The 20,017-nt window shown below is 43.5% G+C and overlaps 1 protein-coding gene across 8 annotated transcripts; it reads left to right on the top strand.

Annotated features, from left to right (window-relative positions):
- The first annotated feature begins 865 nt into the window (after window positions 1-865).
- LOC115579843 (uncharacterized) lies at window positions 866-20,017 on the top strand. Of its 8 annotated transcripts, none has more exons than XM_030413538.1 (8): window positions 6,734-9,316; window positions 10,924-11,067; window positions 12,797-14,849; window positions 14,999-15,438; window positions 15,564-15,674; window positions 15,991-16,080; window positions 16,988-18,457; window positions 18,645-20,017. In XM_030413538.1, the coding sequence occupies exon 1, from the start codon at window positions 6,806-6,808 to the stop codon at window positions 8,783-8,785; it is 1,980 nt and encodes a 659-aa protein (XP_030269398.1). In that variant the 5' UTR covers window positions 6,734-6,805; the 3' UTR covers window positions 8,786-9,316; window positions 10,924-11,067; window positions 12,797-14,849; window positions 14,999-15,438; window positions 15,564-15,674; window positions 15,991-16,080; window positions 16,988-18,457; window positions 18,645-20,017. The 8 variants fall into 8 exon arrangements, 5 of the variants coding, with proteins under 5 accessions (XP_030269398.1, XP_030269397.1, XP_030269399.1 ...); XM_030413537.1 differs by having other exon boundaries at window positions 14,966-15,438; XR_003983748.1 differs by lacking the exon at window positions 6,734-9,316 and adding an exon at window positions 874-992 and having other exon boundaries at window positions 12,797-15,438.

Genomic DNA, 20,017 nt, shown 5'->3' with positions numbered 1-20,017 from the left:
GCTGCGTGGAATGAACAGCCCACAACAACATCTAACGTGTGACTAACGTACGTGAGGAACTGGCAAATGACAAAAGACGCACACCACCATTAAAGAACACAATCTAACGTTGTTATGTGAAGCTGACACATTTATAAGGTACTTGCATGCACGTTCTAATTTCAGGGGCGGAAATGTGTAATGTACCAAAAAAGTTTTCTGAAGCGTGTAAAGATAAAGTGAAAGTAATAATGTATGGATAATGGTTTAGCATTATCCTCAGTATGTGGGAGGATGTGGGGAAGAGCAAAACAATAAAAACACACTTGATTTCTGCCAACTCATTAAACAATAGAAAAGACAGACTGACACAGTCAGTCCGGTAGGAGCTAACTCCACAGCCATTCATATCCGGCTTTAAGCCTCGGCCGGCGGTGCACACAAGGTCGTTGCCGGTCGCCGTCCAAGTAGGTGAAGCGCTGTGCGCGGCACAGTCACTTAGGGACCCAATGCTGAATGCACTGGCTCAACCTTCTACTAAGGGTAAGCTCTGAGGAAGCCCCAGAGCCCGACTAGCGGGAGAGATCAGCGGAGTCTGCTCACTACAATTAATTCAAATGTACACACACGCTATTTATAGGCCTCTGGCGTCGTCCTCGTATCATTTATGGTTACTGATTATATATTTAGCCAGTTATTATGTCTGACATACAGTCACAAGCAGAACTCACTCACTCCCTCACTCACCAAACACTTTTCACATTTCTACTTGACTTACTTTTGTAATTATTGACCTCCGTTTGGCTGAGATGTCCTGAAAAGAATTTTCATGCAGTAATACTTTCATTGAAAATTCATAACGGGGCGGAGCTACAGGATGACCACAGTTGATTGACAGGTCACTGTACGTCTCGTTGAAAGAACCGCATTGAGGAAAGACAAACTAGAATAAACATCTTTGAAAACAGAATGGACCCAGAGGACCTACTTTAAATAGGCAACATCATTGTGAAGTAAGTTTTCCGGTGGTTTCTGGTGAGTAACTGTTTTAAACTAGAGGAGATTTTCTCCCCATTAGTTGAACTGTGCCAGTAAGCTAACCGTTAGCCTGCTCGCACAGTAGGTTAGCGGCTAACGTTATGAAAGGCTATAACCGTTACCGTTAGCATGAAGCTACGTAGCACTAGATAAGGATGATGTGGGGAAACCAGGTCATATTTAGTTTTTTAGTGAGGCTATTTAGTAACTTTTAAATCAAGTCAGTTGACAAGAATTTTCCACTAGAGCTCAAATTACAAGGAAGAGGGCATTCAACACTTCTTGTAATAGTGACGAGTCTATGGCTGGAGTACTCTCTAAATCAAGATGCCTGTTACTGTTTGGCCTGCAGGCATGTTTCCCTCCCAAGTACGCCTGAATTGGCCTTCACATCCAAGTTACGGTTTTCAACTGTAAAAAAAACCTTGTTTAAAGATGCTGGTTTTAAACGTCTCTAAAAGTCTAAACAACACGTGTATGCCATGTATGTCTGGAGTGAATATAAAAGGGGCATTGAGAGGAACAAATCAATATTGGACACCTTAACTGAGGGCAGAAGAAAGAAAATTGAGGAAATCAAATGTTACATAAAAACAATATCAGAGGTTCTGCTATTAACTCCAACTCTAAATATTGTACAGAGGGGTCATGGGGAATATGATGAATCGGACAAGTAGGGCAATTATTTGTCCATTTTGGATGAAATTGCAAAGCATGACCCTTTATCAAGAGAAGACTACATGCATGTTGTAACTGTCTCAGAGACAGTTTGATTTATGTGTTTGTTGTGTATGTTTCTGTTATATGTACAAGATCATTTAAGCCGTGTCTAATAGATATACTTGAACACAAGTATCACAATATATATTGCAGAGCATTTTGGGAAATGTGAGGTCATGTGGTGAGGTCACTTTAGTGGCATTCTGGGTAGAAAGTGTGGCTGACGATGATAAAGAAGCCACTACAGAGTTGAGTTGTTCTACATGTGGTCCAAGAGGCGCACACGGTAATTTCCCTTATATGTTGAATGGACACTGGCTTATGAACTGTATGATTTGTATGTGATTTGTGAAACCTTTATGGTTTTATTGTGTTGTAGTTTTCACGGTGTTTGGGTGTCTGCGGAGACAGAGAGACGGAGAGAATAAACCCTGAAAGACATCTGTATGAATCGTGGCCATTATTTAACTGGACCGGTGTAGTTATAGTGAAAACGTGTCCTAATCCATCACGAGGCTTCAGAGTGCAACGTCTCACATCCCGGCTACAAGCTACAGGCCACCGACGAGCGGCGGCGGTTCCCATCCTGCAGAAGGCTACAGGCTACAAGCTACAGGCTATAAGCTACAGGCCATTGACGAGCGGCGGCGATTCGCATCCGGCTACAAGCTACAGGCCACTGACGAGCGGCGGCGGTTCCCATCCGGCTACAGGCTACAAGCTACAGGCCACTGACGAACGGCGGCGGTTCCCATCCGGCTACAGGCTACAAGCTACAGGCCACTGACGAACGGCGAGCGGCGGCATCGTTGCTACACATCCAGCAGCAGCTTCAGGCCACATTGTGAGTCCTCGGGTTAGACTGTGCAATTATCATGCCTCAGGATGTCGATGGATAGAACATCAGATATCGTTTAATCACAAGAAATAGGACATTAAGGGGATTTTGAACATTCAAAGAAAAGAGTGTGATTGATTAAATAAATAAAAAAAAAAAAAAAAAAAAAGTCTATTGAATGCTTTGATAATAACTGCTATCGTTGTTGTTTGCCAGAAAGAGTGTTTAATATTATTTGATCAAATTGGAAAAGTAATCTCAGGTGATAACCAAATGTTAAGGTGTCATTCTGTGTAATTTGGTTACTCTCTGCTAATCCCCGCCATCATAACCTTGTAAGGTTCATATGGTAATTCTTAAAGATTCAAAATGTCTCAACATGGTGATAATCAGTCGGTCATGTCACAAGGGCAAGATACAGGAGAGTTAGAGGAGGAAAAAATAAGAAAATCCTCACGTGAAAGACGATTAACACCTAAAATGCAAGAACTGAAAGAGCAAGAGTTAATTCAAAATGAGAAGAAATTTAAAGTAACATATGAGAAATGGAAAAATAATGTAAGAAGTATTCGTATAAGGTTGAAGCAAGAGTGCTCTGAAGGCGACATGTATAACATGATGGATGGAGCTGAGAAGCTTGACTCCGAATTAAAGGAGCTGTATGATAGCATCCGACTCCAGACCGCACCAAGTCAAGAAATTCGGAGGAAAGTTGATGCATGCTCAGCTGTGACAGCAGACTTACTGCAATTGATGAGAGTACGCCTCACTGAGGGAGGAGGTGAGTTTGATGTTGAGGCCGAAAGGTCAAGGCTACGCATGCTACTTGATAATGAATATGCTAGGTCCATATATGGATCTGCAGCCTCCAGTGTTACTCCACGCAGCTGCCACCAGTCTGACCACCTCTCGGAGTCACCTAGCATTGCGGCTAAGAGGGCAGAAACAGCTGCTCAGTTGGCTGCAAAGAGAGCTGAAATCGATATGGAAGCTGCTATTGAAGCTCAACGTCAGCAGTTGAAAAAACTTGAAAATAAGAGAGACATTGATGTTATTCAGGCAAAACTAAATGTTTACATTGAAGAAGAGAGAAAAGGAAAGGATGGATCATGCAGTCCTGTACACAGCAAAGTCAATGATACAAGCCCACTCACTCACTCCATCCCAGGCCAAGAACAGCAAGCTGTAAAAGATGAGACATCTTTAGTCCAGGCATTACAAGAGTCATTAGCTCTCACTCGCCTTCCAACCCCAGAACCTGCCGTATTCTCAGGTGATCCTCTGAAGTTTACAGAGTGGAGCACAAGCTTTAAGGCTCTTATAGAAAGACGATGCTCTAACCCTGCAGATAGGCTGTTCTACCTGCAAAAGTACATAGCAGGGGAAGCCAAATCCTTTCTTGAGGGCAGCTTTTACAGAAAAGATGAAGAAGCCTATCAACAAGCATGGAGTAGGTTGAACGCCAGATATGGCCATCCCTTTGTAGTGCAACGGGCTTTTAGAGAAAAGCTAAATATGTGGTCAAGGATCGGTGGAAGAGAGTATGTCAAGCTGAGAGAATTTGGTGATTTTCTCCAAACATGTAGTAATGCCATGTCTCATATTAAGGGTCTACAGGTTCTAAACGACTGTGAGGAGAACCAGAAAATGCTGGTCAAGCTTCCTGAATGGGTGACATCCAGGTGGAACCAAATCGTCACAGAGCAGCTGGATCAAGGCCGTGACTATCCAAGCTTTCATGAGTTTGCTTCATTCGTTGCTAAAGAGGCACGTATTGCATGTAATCCAGTGTCATCCTTGTATGCTTTAAAGCACCCTGCAGAAACAACAGCAAGAGAGATGAAGCGCTCAAAGGCGAATACGTTTGCCACAAATGTGAAGGCCCCAGTTTCATCGAGCTCCACATCCAAACCAAAACTTGATGAAATCCAGTTGAAAGACACTGTAAAATCAAAGGAATGGAGCACACAACAAAACTCAAACACAAGCAAGTGTATTTGTTGTGGAGAAAATCACTCCATACATAGATGCAAGAAGCTAACTGAAATGTCTGCAGAAGAAAAGAAAAAATGCATACATGAAAATAAACTGTGTTTTGCATGCCTGAGAAAAGGTCACAATTCTAAAGACTGTAGAAACAGAGCCATGTGTGGAATATGCAGAAAGAGTCACCCAACTCCATTGCATGAAGATCGTTTCACAGCAGAATCAAAGCAAAGTGCAGTTGAAGAAAGTACATCCTCATTATCATGCTGTGTGAATGGAGGAGAAGGTGGGAGCACGTCAATGATTGTGCCAGTGTGGATTTCAGCACCTAACGCTCCTGATAATGAAACCCTAGCATACGCCCTACTAGACACACAAAGCAGTCACACATTTGTTGATCAAGAGGTGTGTGAAAGGCTACAGGCAGCAATGGAGCCGGTAAAACTGAAGCTCTCCACCATGATGGGGAAAGATTCAATTGTGAAGAGTCAAAGAGTATGTGATCTCAAAGTCAGAGGTCTCTCCTCAAACATTTCCATCAACTTACCTCTAGCCTACACGAGAGACTTCATTCCTCTTGACCGCACACATATCCCCACTTGTCAAACAGCCAACGAATGGAAACACCTTGTCAACATAGCCCAAGAAATACCCCCATTAATGGACTGTGGTGTTGGACTATTGATTGGCTATGACTGCTCCAGAGCGCTGATTCCAAGAAAAGTCATCACTGGGGGTGATTATGAGCCCTACGCCATTAAAACTGACCTTGGTTGGAGCATTGTGGGAAGTGCACCGCAGCGTGTGAATGCTAAGGAGGTGACTGGTCTTTGTCATCGGGTATCTGTCAGAGAGCTACCACCTATAACACCATCTTCTGTCATTAAGGCCCTTGAGTTTGATTTTGCAGACACCAAATCAGGCGACAAGAGCATATCTCAAGAGGATATTTGCTTCCTACAGATTTTAAAGGGAGGAATCCAGCAAAATAGGCATGGTCACCTTGAGATGCCTCTTCCCTTCAAGGTACGTCCTCACCTCCCAGACAATAAGAAGCTGGCTTTGACTCGGCTGAAGCACCTCAAAAGGAAGCTGGACAGAGATCCCAAGTTCAAAAACGACTATGTGAGGTTTATGGAAGGTGTTTTCAAGGACGAGGATGCAGAAAAGGTAGACACCCAACCAGAGCCTGGGAAAATCTGGTATATCCCACATCAAGGGGTTTACCACCCCAGGAAACCAGACAAGATTCGGGTGGTTTTCGACTGCTCCGCAAAGTACGAAGGCACCTCATTAAATGATCATCTGCTAACAGGACCCGATCTTACAAATGGTCTCACAGCTGTACTGTGCTGTTTCCGTAAACATTCTGTTGCAGTCATGTGCGATGTGGAAAAAATGTTCCACAGGTTTCATGTCAGCGAAGAAGATAGAGACTATTTGCGGTTTCTCTGGTGGGAAAACGGGGACACAAACTCAGAACCCACAGAATACCGTATGAAGGTGCACCTGTTCGGAGCTTCATCTTCCCCTGGCTGCGCCAATTATGGCATGAAACACCTTGCTAGTCAAAATGAGAAAGAGTGCCCCTCTGCAGCTAGCTTCATCAGGAAGCATTTCTACGTCGATGATGGCCTCATAAGTGTAAAATCGGCTGGTGAGGCAATTCAGTTAGTTAAGGAAGCCCAAGCTGTGTGCACTAAAGGAAAGTTGCACCTTCACAAATTCCTTTCCAATAACCGAGAGGTTTTAGATTCCATTGACATTGCAGAACGCGCAGTGGAGGTGAAAAATGTTGATCTCAATCATGATGACTTACCAGTGCAAAGAGTGCTAGGTATAAGATGGAACATTGAAAGCGACAGTTTCTCCTTTAAGGTGACACTCGATGAGAAACCAGCGACACGAAGAGGGATTCTCTCAATTGTGGCCTCTTTATACGACCCTTTAGGGTTTCTGGCTCCATTCATCCTTGAAGGAAAAAGAGTGCTGCAGGAGATGTGTCAGAGAGGTACGGGGTGGGACGAACCCCTACCTATGGATCTGAAGCTAAGGTGGGAGACTTGGATGAAGGATTTGGAAAACCTTGAGAAGATCAAGATACTAAGATGCTTCATACCTGATGGCTTTGGTGAGGTCCAGAGAGTTGAACTGCATCATTTTTCTGATGCGAGCAGTCAAGGATATGGTCAGTGCTCTTACATCAGGTTGTTGAGCAAAGAGCGAGTGCACTGCTCCTTGGTCATGGGCAAAGCGAGAGTCGCACCAACCAAAATAGTCACCATACCGAGGTTGGAGCTAACTGCTGCAGTAACCTCAGCAGCAGTGAGCAACATGTTAAGGGAGGAGCTGGAGCTCAAAATCGATGAGGAATATTACTGGACAGATTCTCAAGTGGTTCTCGGCTACATCAACAATGAAGCACGAAGGTTTCATGTCTTTGTTGCGAACCGTGTCCAGAGAATTCGAGAAACCACTGACATAAGACAGTGGCACTACGTTGACACTAGAGAGAATCCCGCAGACCACGCCTCGAGAGGCCTCAAGGTGGCCGAACTCATCAACTCAAATTGGCTCTCGGGTCCTAAGTTTTTATGGGAGAGAGAAATAGCCATAAACCAGGCCACATCAGAGCTGCTGGTGGGAGATCCAGAGGTGAGGATTACACAGGTGCTGAAAACTGAAGCTGTAAGGCAGTTTGACATCCAAGAACACCTGTCAAGGTTCTCAAGATGGACCACAGCGGTAAATGTCATTGCTCGTATCCAGCGGTTGGCTAAGAGAATCAAGACCACAGAACCTTTAAATGTGGAAGAGAGAAGGCAAGCCACACTGACTCTTATTATGCTTGCACAACAAGATGCCTTCCAAGAGGAGCGGAACATGCTCAGCCAGAAAGCAGGAAAGCTGCCTTGCAACCACCAACTCTATCAGCTTGACCCGTTCCTCCAAGATGGTATAATGAGAGTGGGAGGAAGACTGAGAAAGGCATCTGTGCCTCTTGAGTTGAGGCACCCAGTAATCCTTCCTAAAGATGGCGCTGTCACAAACCTCATCATTACACATCATCATGATAAAATACAACATCAAGGTAGAGGACAAACTCTCAATGAACTAAGAGCCAATGGTTACTGGATAGTTGGTGGAAGCAAAGCTGTAGCCCAATACATCAGGCAGTGTGTACGGTGCAGGAAGGTGCGTGCACCGCCAGAGGAACAACGGATGGCGGACTTACCGAGTGACCGTGTTGATCCCACACCACCGTTCACCTACTGTGGCATGGACTGCTTCGGTCCTTTTCACACCAAGCAAGGCCGTAAGGAACAAAAACGGTACGGCCTCCTCTTCACATGTCTTTGTTCCAGGGCAGTGCACATAGAGATGTTGGAGGATATGACGACCGATGCGTTCATCAATGCCTTACGATGCTTTGTTGCTATCCGTGGAACTGTAAGACACATTAGATCGGACCAAGGCACTAATTTCGCTGGAGCAAAAAATGAAATGGCAAAGGCTCTGAAAGAACTCAATAAGGATAGAGTGGCTACATACCTGGCAGATAATCAGTGTGACTTTCAGATGAATACACCGCACTCAAGTCACACTGGAGGCGTCTGGGAGCGCCAGATCAGGACAGTGAGAAGCGTACTGAGCACAGTCCTTGCCAACAGTGTTGGAAGGTTGGACGATACTTCCTTGAGGACGTTCCTTTATGAAGCTATGTCCATTGTAAACAACCGCCCTCTCACTGTCGATAACATCAGCGATCCCACAAGTTTGGAGCCACTCACGCCCAATCACTTGATTACAATGAAATCTTCTGTTCCACTCCCCCCACCAGGAAAGTTCATCAAGGAAGACCTGTACGCTAAAAAACGGTGGAGAAGGGTTCAATATCTGTCCGAGCAATTTTGGCACAGATGGAGGAAGGAATACCTTTCAAACATTGCTCTACGACAGCGGTGGCATGCGCCAAGGCGTAACGTGAATGTGGGCGATATTGTGATCATCAAAGAGGAGGACGTCCCTCGCAATGAATGGAAACTTGCTAAGGTTGTTGAAGCACGTGAGGATGACGATGGACTGGTACGAAAAGTGGCAGTGAAAGTTGGAGAACGAAAGTTAGGAAAAGGGGGTGAACGCCTCAACCAACCATCCATCGTTCAAAGACCAATTCAGAAGTTAGTGGTTCTGGTGAAGAGCAAAAAAGGAGAAGAAGATTAGTCATTGATTAAATGTCGCCTTTAAGCTAAAAGTGGTCATTATACTGAAGTTGATTCTTAATTTGGTATTCTGTATGTGCTGAGAGGTAAATTCTGTTGTTTATCTGTGATGTTGAATTTATTTGTTGTGGAAACCCACGATTCATTTTCAAATGTCAAAGTGTTAAAAGACACAACAGAGCAATGCTCAAAAATTACCATTAATTATTTAATGAAGAGTTTAAGTGGATTTCACATCTCCATTTGTGCTAATCAAAGGTAATTTTGGTGGGAGTGTAACTGTCTCAGAGACAGTTTGATTTATGTGTTTGTTGTGTATGTTTCTGTTATATGTACAAGATCATTTAAGCCGTGTCTAATAGATATACTTGAACACAAGTATCACAATATATATTGCAGAGCATTTTGGGAAATGTGAGGTCATGTGGTGAGGTCACTTTAGTGGCATTCTGGGTAGAAAGTGTGGCTGACGATGATAAAGAAGCCACTACAGAGTTGAGTTGTTCTACATGTGGTCCAAGAGGCGCACACGGTAATTTCCCTTATATGTTGAATGGACACTGGCTTATGAACTGTATGATTTGTATGTGATTTGTGAAACCTTTATGGTTTTATTGTGTTGTAGTTTTCACGGTGTTTGGGTGTCTGCGGAGACAGAGAGACGGAGAGAATAAACCCTGAAAGACATCTGTATGAATCGTGGCCATTATTTAACTGGACCGGTGTAGTTATACATGTGGTAGTGCAAAGTTAGGACAAAGTGTATTTCAGAGACTTAGATGTACCGACTGCAGCTGTACCTGAAGAGAAAGTTGGCCCCTCTCTCCTTTCCACCAGTTCTTGCCTCTGGTGCAGCTGATCAAGCCATGAGTAGGTTGATGTTAGTATGCAAAATATGCATTAGCTTTTTCGTATCTGTGTTCAGGGGCGTTGCTAGGAGTGCAAAACATCTGGGGTTTTAGGGTTAGGGTTAGGTTGAGCGAGATGATGTCTCACTTTCAGCATCTTCTTTCTCTGGCTGCGACTTTTTTTTCCCCAAAGAACCTCATCCATAAAAACAAAGTACTATAAACGCTGCAATGGTACTAAACATGGTACTAGGCTAATAGATGGGCTCTGTTTATATCAGTGACGCATAGAGGGGGAAAGGAACCATGGCAAACAGGATGCGAGAGGACGCTGGCGTGAATATCGCCGCTTCTCTATCCGTGACAAAACGGCTTTTTTCTGTTAAAAGAAGAAAGCCAAGCTGTCTTTACAAGCTCTGAGGCTGTGCTACTACCTAGCCTGCACACCTGAAGAATTGGCTCCATGGACTCACCTTTCTCCGCTGATCAGCTGTTAGCCTCACCGATCAGCTGTTAGCATAGCAGGTCAGCTTCTGGTGACAGTGTTGGATTTGTGGCTGCTGGTAGTTCGATATGCAACCACATAAAAAGCTCTGGGGCTATTTTCATCATTAGGCAATTATTATATTTGATTTTTTTTTTGTTTTTAAGGCACAGAGATCCGGGGCTATTCCCAAAATGTCCTGCCGAGGCCTAACGACGCGCCTGCCTGTATTCATTTAAATCAGAGTTCAACTCAGTTATGGAACATGTGCTTTAACTAAAATAATTTCAGTACAATGTAGAAACTTTTAAATTTTTTACAGATCTATACAGGGTTTCCGCGGGGTCTTAAAAAGTCTTAAAAAGTGTTTGACAATTTCAATTTTAGGCCTTAAAAAGTCTTGAATACGTCCATATTTTGCATATAGGTCTTGAATTACTTCACAATTAGTTCCGTGTGCTCTTCTTTCAGAAGTATCCAGGAATGTAAGTGGTATTTTGCCAACAGCCCGGTTGGAATTTATCGCCGCACACTTTGGAAAGACTTGGACTTTGGCGCATGCTACAACAGTGGGAAAATGTAAATTTCCTGAAAAAGCCTGAGCAAAACAAACAAAAGAAAGCAACTGGATTTACACATTCGTTTCTGGGATGGGGAGCAGGTACACTCCAGTACACTCAGTTACCTGGGATCCCAGTTCACGGGGCATGCCTGCATTTGTTTGTAATTTGCATAGCTATGACCTTTAATCCCTTTTTGAAGAAGTACAAGGCACTTACATTTACTTTTGCAATTGTCTTCTGACAGAGTCTACTGAGACGCATCATTAACAGAGAGGTCCTGCAGGGCATCAGTACTCAGCAGCTCACCAAGCTCGACATAAGTGACAAGCAGAACTTGCTTCCACTACAGCAGAGTGACATCGGCATGTGTGCTGAGGCAGCCCTCAAGGTACTGTGGTCATTTTTAAAGATAATTTCAGAGACTGGGGTCAGGACGCAAGCACTGGGTATCAATTTGTTGTGCATGCTGACATGTCATTTTATTGTGCAGAGTAGCAAAAGTTCAGAGCTCAGGGTCCTTGAATTTAGAAGGGACTTTATGCAGGGAATCGGCAACATCGTGAAAAAGGTGCAGGAGAAGAGCCCCCTGAAATATCCTACTGTTAGGCAGATGGAGTGTCTGTCATGTTCAGAGAACCAGACAGGTGGAAGAAGCAGATGAAGGGCCTTGTTCAGACATTTCTGCAGGACAGGCAGTCGGCAGGAGGTGTTTCTGCTGGCATTCTCAAAGTTAGAATGCCACTCTCGAATATATTCTGAATATTTATTAGAGCTGTTTAGCATAGTGCTGTAAGCATAGTCTTCTTTTACAGACTTTCGCTCCACCATTTGTGTTCCTTTTCTATTTTTCTAATCGGGATATATTTGAGCCTAGATCTCTTTATTTTGGCATTCCCTCTTCTAATGGTCCTGCGCCTGTTCTGTGTGCAGTGGCTCATATGTATACGAATTAGGGCTGTAACTACACACGTATCAAAACCGAAATCGCGACACTCAGATCCACAAACCTGTCTCGCGGTGTGAGAAGGCAATCTAAACCCGTGGATAAGTTATAATCATGTGGATGCTGTTTTAATGTGTTGTGATTGAGATCCTGACCCACCGAAGTTACATTTTTCGCTCTAAATAACATCATTACATAATTGCCATCAGTAAACAGGTCGCTGTCTGAATCTGTCACTCGTGAGGTCGGGTTTTTTTATCCGGGGGAAAGTTTACTGAAGTCTTGGTCTGGAGGGCCGACTGTCGCAGAGATTTTTTGCCGATGACAGACGCTGTTTTTCGGGCAGAAATGTGACGAAGAGTCGGTAGGACAGGCAGGAGGACAGACGCTTCTCCAGTACAGCTGCGGTATTTTTTTCCTCGTTGCCAAAGACAGTTACAGTTACTACGTTACCTTGGTTTGGTTCTGTAACGTTGCTTTGAGGGACATTTCTCTTTATTTAGTTGAGTGAGGGACCTGTGCAGTTAACAGACCATCCGATAGACACGCCCTCCATACACGCAGCCGGCTCATCCATTCACTCTGGTTCAGTTTGCCAATACTGCGACTCTGATACTATCAGAGTATCATATACAGAAGTTATTGAAATGTTACATAAATAAAATGTTAAATAAAAAAAATCGAGGTTTGTATCGAACCGTGGCTCAAAAAGTTTGGTGTATCGTTACAGCCCTAATAAAAATATTTTCATTTTGCACAGGGCTTTCCCTACATAACCAAATTTTAGTTGCAGTTTTTGTGAAACACTTGAGCAAAATAAATGTAAGGCAATGTATCAGACTTGATGTAACCTGCTAGCAGATAAAACAACAACAAATAATGAGGTAGCTTGATGTCAAATGGAAAGCTATGCAAGTTACAGGAATCAACAAGACCGGATGAGGAATTGTGTCATTGGTGTCCTGCTAATTTTCTGGTCATAGATTAAAAAAATAAAACATTCTAAATGTTGCCCTTGGAAACCTTAGGGAAAGCCCTGATTTTACACATTTATAACCAAATGTTATAGCAGTCTTTCTAGAGATTAAAGAGGTTAAAATGTTCTTGATACAAGATTATGATTTATCACAATATTTTTCCTAATTTCTTTTCTTTGTCTCTTGTTTTGTTATAGGGGACTCCATTCTCCAACAGTTTGAAGCCTTCCTGTCCCTTGATTGTAGGAACAAAGAGTTTCTCTCCTTCCTGCCAATGCAAAAAAGGTTGGACATCATCTTCCATGGCTTCATTATAAAGTCCTACCCAGAGCTTTGGGCTTTTTGCCAGAAGCTGCTTCTCTTATCGCATGGGCAGGCCTCTGTCGAGAGAGGCTTCTCCGTGAATAAGGTAGTGGAGACTGTAAATATGCAGGAGGACACTTTAGTTTCACACAGGCTTGTGTGTGATTATGTCAGTATGCATGGTGGGGTAACCAGGGTTCCACTCACGGAGAAACTGCTGACTGTCTGACATCTGTGATGGCTGCCAGATCCAGATATCGCATACACCTGGATGAACAGATGAAGAAGAGGGAGACAGAGGCACACAGCCAGAAGAGAGAGCTCGCAGAGGATTACTTGGCAGAACTTAAGAAAAAATGGAACACTGTCCAAGAGATGTCTGCATGTCTTACTCGAGATGTGGACAAGTTGGCAGAGGAAGCTAAGGGCAAGGCTGGCAGTCAGATGGCCCAGCTGATTTCCAAGTCTAATGCTCTGAGGAGGGCTTGCAAGGACAAACGAACGGAACTCAAAATGATAGAGGAGGAGATTGCAGCCAAGGGAGAAGAGCTGAGACACATTTAGATGCGTATACACACACACACACACATTTCACTTACAAAAAACCTGGTGCTGCGGCCAAACGCTGCAGGTAGGTGCAGTAGTATAGGAGTCACTCCATGGTCCGCATGTGACGTGTTGGGAACCCTCAGATTGTTGAAAGATGAAGCTTCTATGTTGTTATGCTACAGGCAAGATGGTCCTACTAGTGAATGTTTGTCCTCATCGCAGGATTAAAAGTTACAGTAAACAACCAGGATGAGCAGATAATTACTGTGTTTTGAATTGCACAAAGCCAGACAGAGTGAACACACTCGACACGTTTCACACAGCTTATGTGATTGGCCACCGAATTGTGATGTTCGGCATTTCTAGGATGTCTTTCTCTGTTTTGACATTCCTTTCCACCAGTGATGTTACCATCAGATTTTTATGTAAAAAGTTGTACCCCCTCTCCTCCAGTTTGATGTGAGGGGAGATATGTGAGTTTGAGTTGCTCTGTTAATGGCAATAAATGTGGTCATTTTTTTTTTTTAATTTAAAGTTTTTTATTATTTTCCATAATTATAAACATGAAATGTACAACCATACATACAAACAAGTAAAACAAACAAAAAGGAGGTGACGGAAACAAAAATCAAAACAAACAAGGCATAGGCAGGTAAGTAGGCGATTCAATAAATTACATATATTTGGATGAGAGGGGCAGTCCATTATTCAGGTCGTGCGTATGACCTTAATGCAATACATCTCAATACTAGACAATAAAGAACATCCATACATGGTTTAGCTGTTGTCTCTTGACATATTTTTGCCAAAACTTTCCCACTGTTCGTTTGTCATGTCATTTTCACTGTTTAATCTCCCCAACATTTTCTCACATGCGACAATTTCCATCATCCGAGTTCTCCACATATTCATCTTGGGAACCTGAGGCTCCTTCCAACACCTCAAAATTACCCGTGCACAAGTCATTAGGCCAGTTTTTAAAATTCCAAAATTATGTTTGTTTAAGTGTGGTACCATTGTTCTGTCTCCAAGGAGACAGAGTCTTGGCGACCTGGGAAGTTCACAATTCCGCCACTTGCCCATATAGTCTATTACATTCTCCCACAAGGGGAAGATCTTAGAACATTCCCATAATGCATGAATAAGTGTGCCAAATGTGGTCATTTTTAAAGTAAATCTGGGACTGCATTTTTCCTTACTTTTTCTTAGTACTTTGTGTACGTCTTAAATTTAGTTTGAAATGGTGTTAAAAAGGTCTCAAAAAGTCTTAAATTTGACTTGTTCAAACTTGCAGAAACCCTGTCTATATTACTTTCTATGTCACAGTGATGGATGATGAGGAGGAGCTGGAGAAAGCGATTCAGAGCATATTTCTTAGCAAGGAACTGCTACAGTTTTGTAGGTACATTTTTGTTTAATTTTGTACTGACTCCCCATTCAAAATTGATTTTGGCGCAAACACTGTTATTCAATTCAAGCCGGCTATGCTATTAAATCTTTTTGTGTGTTGCTAGCTGCTGCAGCATCATCATTATTTGCTGTTCCAGGAATGAAAACAGGTTCTGTGAAACTTCACACATGCTGGATTGAGCCACGATGAGTTGCTCTCCAAAACGGAACCATGAATTAAACCATTTCTGTGTTGTCTGTGTTCTGGCCATGTTCCAGCCGTGTTCTTCTAATATTATGTCTGCATGCTGGTTTTCCTACTAACATAAGGCTTCTTGAATTCTCCTTAGGGTAAGCACCAGTTATTTTCTTCATGCATGTTATTTAAAGTTGAAAAAAATTAAATTGCTTCCCCTGCTGAGAAAAAGGCAGGAGGACTTAAAGTAAGTCGAAGTAAGTTTGTAGTGGCGAGTGTCTTTACCAAGAATGAGTGTTTAATTTTCATTACTGACATAATTGTCTCTGTTAGTGCCATCTGCTTCACTGTCCAGAACACCTGCTGACACCAAAAGGGAACTGCATGAGCCACTTGTAGACGGTAACTGTAGTGTAATTTCTTTGCAATACATTCCTGTAAATCCACTGAATTGTCTTATGCAGTTATACTTCAATCGTCGTCTGAAGAATGGTGTATTTTATCCGGTTGTCTTTCCCTCCTTGTAGCCCTCGCCATGCCCACCGTGGAGAGACCTGTGCCCCTTCCCTCTGAGCTCTAGTTTTTGGTGGAAGAGTTTGCAAGTCCTGAGCAAACTGAGAGGGCTGTCTCAGCACCAGGTGTGTTTCACGGGCACTGTCAGATTTTTTAATTGGTGTGTATGGGATAGCATGTAGGAGCCAACCGACTGAGTGAGAGGATCTCATTAAAAATTCAGAAAACCTTGTCTTCAAGTCATCCACCTCCACAGTTCTCACTCCAGCAGAAACGACATCAGCTCGTAGGAACACTCATGCTGGTCGCTACAGTGGTGACCAACTGTTTTGCTCTGTGGGCTTTTAAATGACAGGATGTTACGACTTTAGAGGTCAAATGTTTCTATCTGTCTGTTTCAATAACCCTCATTTACCTGAGTGAGTGTGTGATTGGTTGCAGGTGTGTTTGTGTGATTGCAGGTGGTCCCGGGGAGCTGATTGGTTGCTGCCTGGAAGCCAGGAGTTTAAGGGCCGGCTCCTCCCAGTTCTGGTAGGCTCTCCTCTGTTGTCCCAGACTGTCAGCATGTGTGATTGTGTATAAGCTATGTTTTTAAATAAAACCATTTAAAAATGCTTTGCTGCTGGTGGTCCTTTAGGGACAGGAAGAGGGGAGTGTAACTTTCATGTTGCACCAGGGTTTCCCCTAGGCCCTGGTCGTAACACAGGAACACCGACCAACTGCTGCATTAAGTCCATTAAACTGAGAGGAAAGATATCTGGAGGCAGGCAAACACATCCACTTCTCTGAACTTCTCCACGAGACACATTGTTGACCACACACACACAATTTTCACAAAGTGCACACGCGTCTTTGAGAGCTGTAAAAGCGCTGTACAAATAAAATGTATTATTATTATTATTAAGACTCTTATAGTTTCTGCCATATCATTGTTTGAGTGGTAGCAGTTACTGTTTTGGAGGGAGAAGGGTGATAATTTGAGGTGAGCTTCAGCTAAAATCATTCTAAATCATCTCTCACAGTCCGTTACCACGACCACCCTGGTTACCATCACTGTGGCAACCTAGATCAACTGGGCCAACATGGAGAGAGACAGATTTATCAATGAGTCAGTTTAATATACACAGTGATACACAGGGTATATTTCCCAACATTTTAACAATAGTCTTTTCATTCATTCAAGCCAGAATCTCAGTCTAAATATTTACATTTTTAAATTACAACAAGCCCTTAACTATTTAACAGTTTTTTAGATATTTTGGACATTATTCAAAGTTTTCAAAGCCAGCAATGCACATCTGGCTCCAGCTTCTCAACAGAGAGCATTCACAACCGCAAGTTCTTACCTTCTCTAGTTCATTACACAATCTGATTATAATAAGATGTTTATAAAAATGAGTGATTTTTTTTTTTTTCATTTTCATCCCTGTTCCTACAGCTGCACCTTCTGAGTTTGCCCCCCCACCGGCACAGAGAGCAGATCAAGATGTGAGCAGTTGGACCTTTTCTCATCAGCAGAAAGTATGGATGAGGACAGAGGTCCAATCTCTGGGACTGTGGCCTGGGTTCCACCACAAGATCCTGCGAGGACATGCCTTCTCATTAATGTGCTGCCCTCCACAGCCGGAAATAACTGACAGCGTGTCAGAGCTCCCATCCTGTAATTCTTTTACCTGCTCTGTCCAATTTTGGGGGGGAACCTGAGGGTGACATCATGGTGAGGCTGAGAAATAATTACATACTTCCATGTCTTCATGGTTTTTTGAAGTCAGAGATGGTCTCAGCAGGTGTGGCTAGGCCCTGAGCGATTGTTGGCACCAATGAAATATATTACATTTTTGCGTCAGGCGTTCACTGCAGGATGTGTAAGAGGATCCGGTGTGCCGACAGTCCTCAGCTGGATAAACAGCCAACGCGGCTTACAAACAATATTCCAGCATCCCTGACAGATAAGAAGGCAATGTGCAAGTCTGTGCTTCATGAGCTGATGCACACTGGCAAGTCAACCTCAGTTATGGCAAACCAGGTGAATGAGTTAATGATCCTCAAATATGAGCGAGCACATCTGGCGTACCTTCACAGCATACAAAAGACTTTAAGTGCGCTTGTGAGGAAGGATGACTTGCTAGAGTCTGTTGGAGCCTATGGTGATGCAGATGGATTGTGTGGAGACTCTGTCTCTGCTCACTACACTGTCTCCTTGATGAGTACCAGTGCCAAGAGGCGGCCGTCAAAAAACCCCTCCAGGGCACTTTTGGACAGGTCTTGAGGTCCAACCACACCAGGATGGTAGCAAAAAGAGTTGCCTTGTCATCTGGCACATGACAAGCTATGTTAACATGAATGAAAATTTGATTATTGCCTCATGGGTGATGGCGCAATACGAGAGGAACATGTCACTTGATCCCATGTATCACGGGTTAGCCAAGCGGTCCTCAGTGACCCTGAGGTCAAAGAGAGTTACGTGTACAGATATGGGGGAATGCTGCAGCTCAACATGTTCCAGGTTAAGTAGCAAATGTCCCCATCTGGATGTCAGTCAGGGGAACTTCACTATCATTCCCATCAGTCACAGTGGATTACTGGAAAGCATGTGTCCCGTGAATTATTCCCAGACCAGAGTGGCCCGATGGAATTACCAAAGGCTTCTGGACCTCAAGCTGCCAGATGTAATCCTCCAGCCTGTGTTGATCCTCTGCTGGTAACACAGCTCAACTCTGCTTCAAAGAGAGTCACTTGGGAAGAGAAATACCCCATTCTTCACCTCTCTGACAAACTCCATCCACAACCCCAACACCACCCACTGCTGTGCCCGTGTCTCAGTCCCAGTCCCAACCAGCCAGATCTAAAGCAATCCACAGGCTGCAGATTCTGTCCCAAGGGAGCGTGGAACTTCTAACTAAATTGGGTAAGCTAATACGAATTATTCTTCTTTTAAATATTATTGTAAATGACTTTTTATACTCATCAACATCAGATTCAAGGTTCTTTTTTTGTTTTATTTTAATTGTATTTCTTCTATGTTATTCTTTATCAGCTAAGTGTGAGTATGAGTAAAATAACATTTGCCTTAAAATTGTTTTACTTTGTTCCAGAAACCTCAAATCCTCCAACCCTGCCATTGCAGTTCTCAACCAGGAGTTCTTCCCAGGACCCATAAAGACTGGTGGGCGAGTGTTCAGCCTTCTAGACAGGTACCATGGACAGAAGGATGATGACTGTTCAGATTTGGTCCATCGGTCTGCCACAGATTCAACATTGTGCCTCACCCAGCATCCAACACGTGGCAAAACAGATGAACACAAGCTCATCACTCAACACCAGTCCACAGAAGCTGTGGCAAAGTTTAACAGGGGAAAGTGAAACCGTCCATGTCCCAGTTTTAGAACGGCCACCAGCCATTCTGAACAGTCTCACAGTCAAAGGAAGAGACACTTTCACAGGAGAATGTAGATAATGCGGTCCAGGACATATTGCTACATCAGCAGGATCAGCAACAGCAGCAGCAACAAAAAAACCTGACAGAAAAAAACATGCCTGTCCTGTGGGCTGCAAAAATCCTGCTACCAAGGTGATGGATCATCGATTCATCACTTTTATCAACAAAGACCTGTACGATACCACTACTGCTCCACAGTTGTACAGACTGACTTCTTTCAGCGTGAACTGTTCTGAACAAAGGGCAGAGTGGAGGACAAAGCGGGTGTAGGAGACATACAGGTTGAAGATGAGGAGCACGGTGTGCTTGAGAGTGTGTGTGTTGCAGAGGCAGTGGTTCACGTGGGTGTGGGCGTGTGCACATGCGGTAGTGTGTATGTGTAAAGGTGCGCACTCACCTGTGACACAGATGATGAGAGAGACAGGGTTGGGTAGTAGCTGTAATTTTTGTTGACCGCTATCCACTCATTCATTCATCACCTTTTTATCTGTTTAGTCCGCTGGTTTTCATTATTCGATTTATTCATCTTTGCTGGGCTGTAACAGCTCTATGCTGTTTGTTCATAATAAATGTACCAAAAGCATCTTTGTATCTCAGCGTATCCGTCACCATAGCCTCCTAGCGCGTCACAAATCTGCTAACCTGAGGACCCAACCTCGTACTCTCAGCAGCTAAAAGGTTTGTCAAGGAAGCCACAACAGTGGGGAGAAGAGGAAACTCTCTGAAAGTCAACTCCATGGACTAATGTGCAGTTTCTGTCAAACAGAACTGAAGCAGGGCCCAAACAGTAAACACAGTCACACAAAGTTTCCTGGAGTGGCAGGAAAGTGCATTTATTGCCCAGCTAAGGTCCCCTCCTTATACAGAGGAAGGGGCATGACGAAACAAATGACATGGAGGGAGCCACAAGCCCCATCATTTTATTACATGGAAAAGGAGAGGTGTGCAGCAGAGAGAAAGAAGTAACAATTTTGGAGGTTTCATGTATAAAGTTTGTCATGTTTGTTTTGTATAAATATTATATTGCCA

Source organism: Sparus aurata, chromosome 4 (assembly GCF_900880675.1).
Source record: "Sparus aurata chromosome 4, fSpaAur1.1, whole genome shotgun sequence".
In the NCBI taxonomy this organism is placed as follows: Eukaryota; Metazoa; Chordata; class Actinopteri; order Spariformes; family Sparidae; genus Sparus; species Sparus aurata.
Note: the sequence above shows the minus strand (reverse complement) of the source record. Positions and strands in the feature narration are given on the sequence as shown.

What these genes read in the sequence shown, in the direction of transcription:
- LOC115579843 (XM_030413538.1), top strand. Translation starts at nt 6,806, where the DNA reads ATGGGCAAAGCGAGAGTCGCACCAACCAAAATAGTCACCATACCGAGG.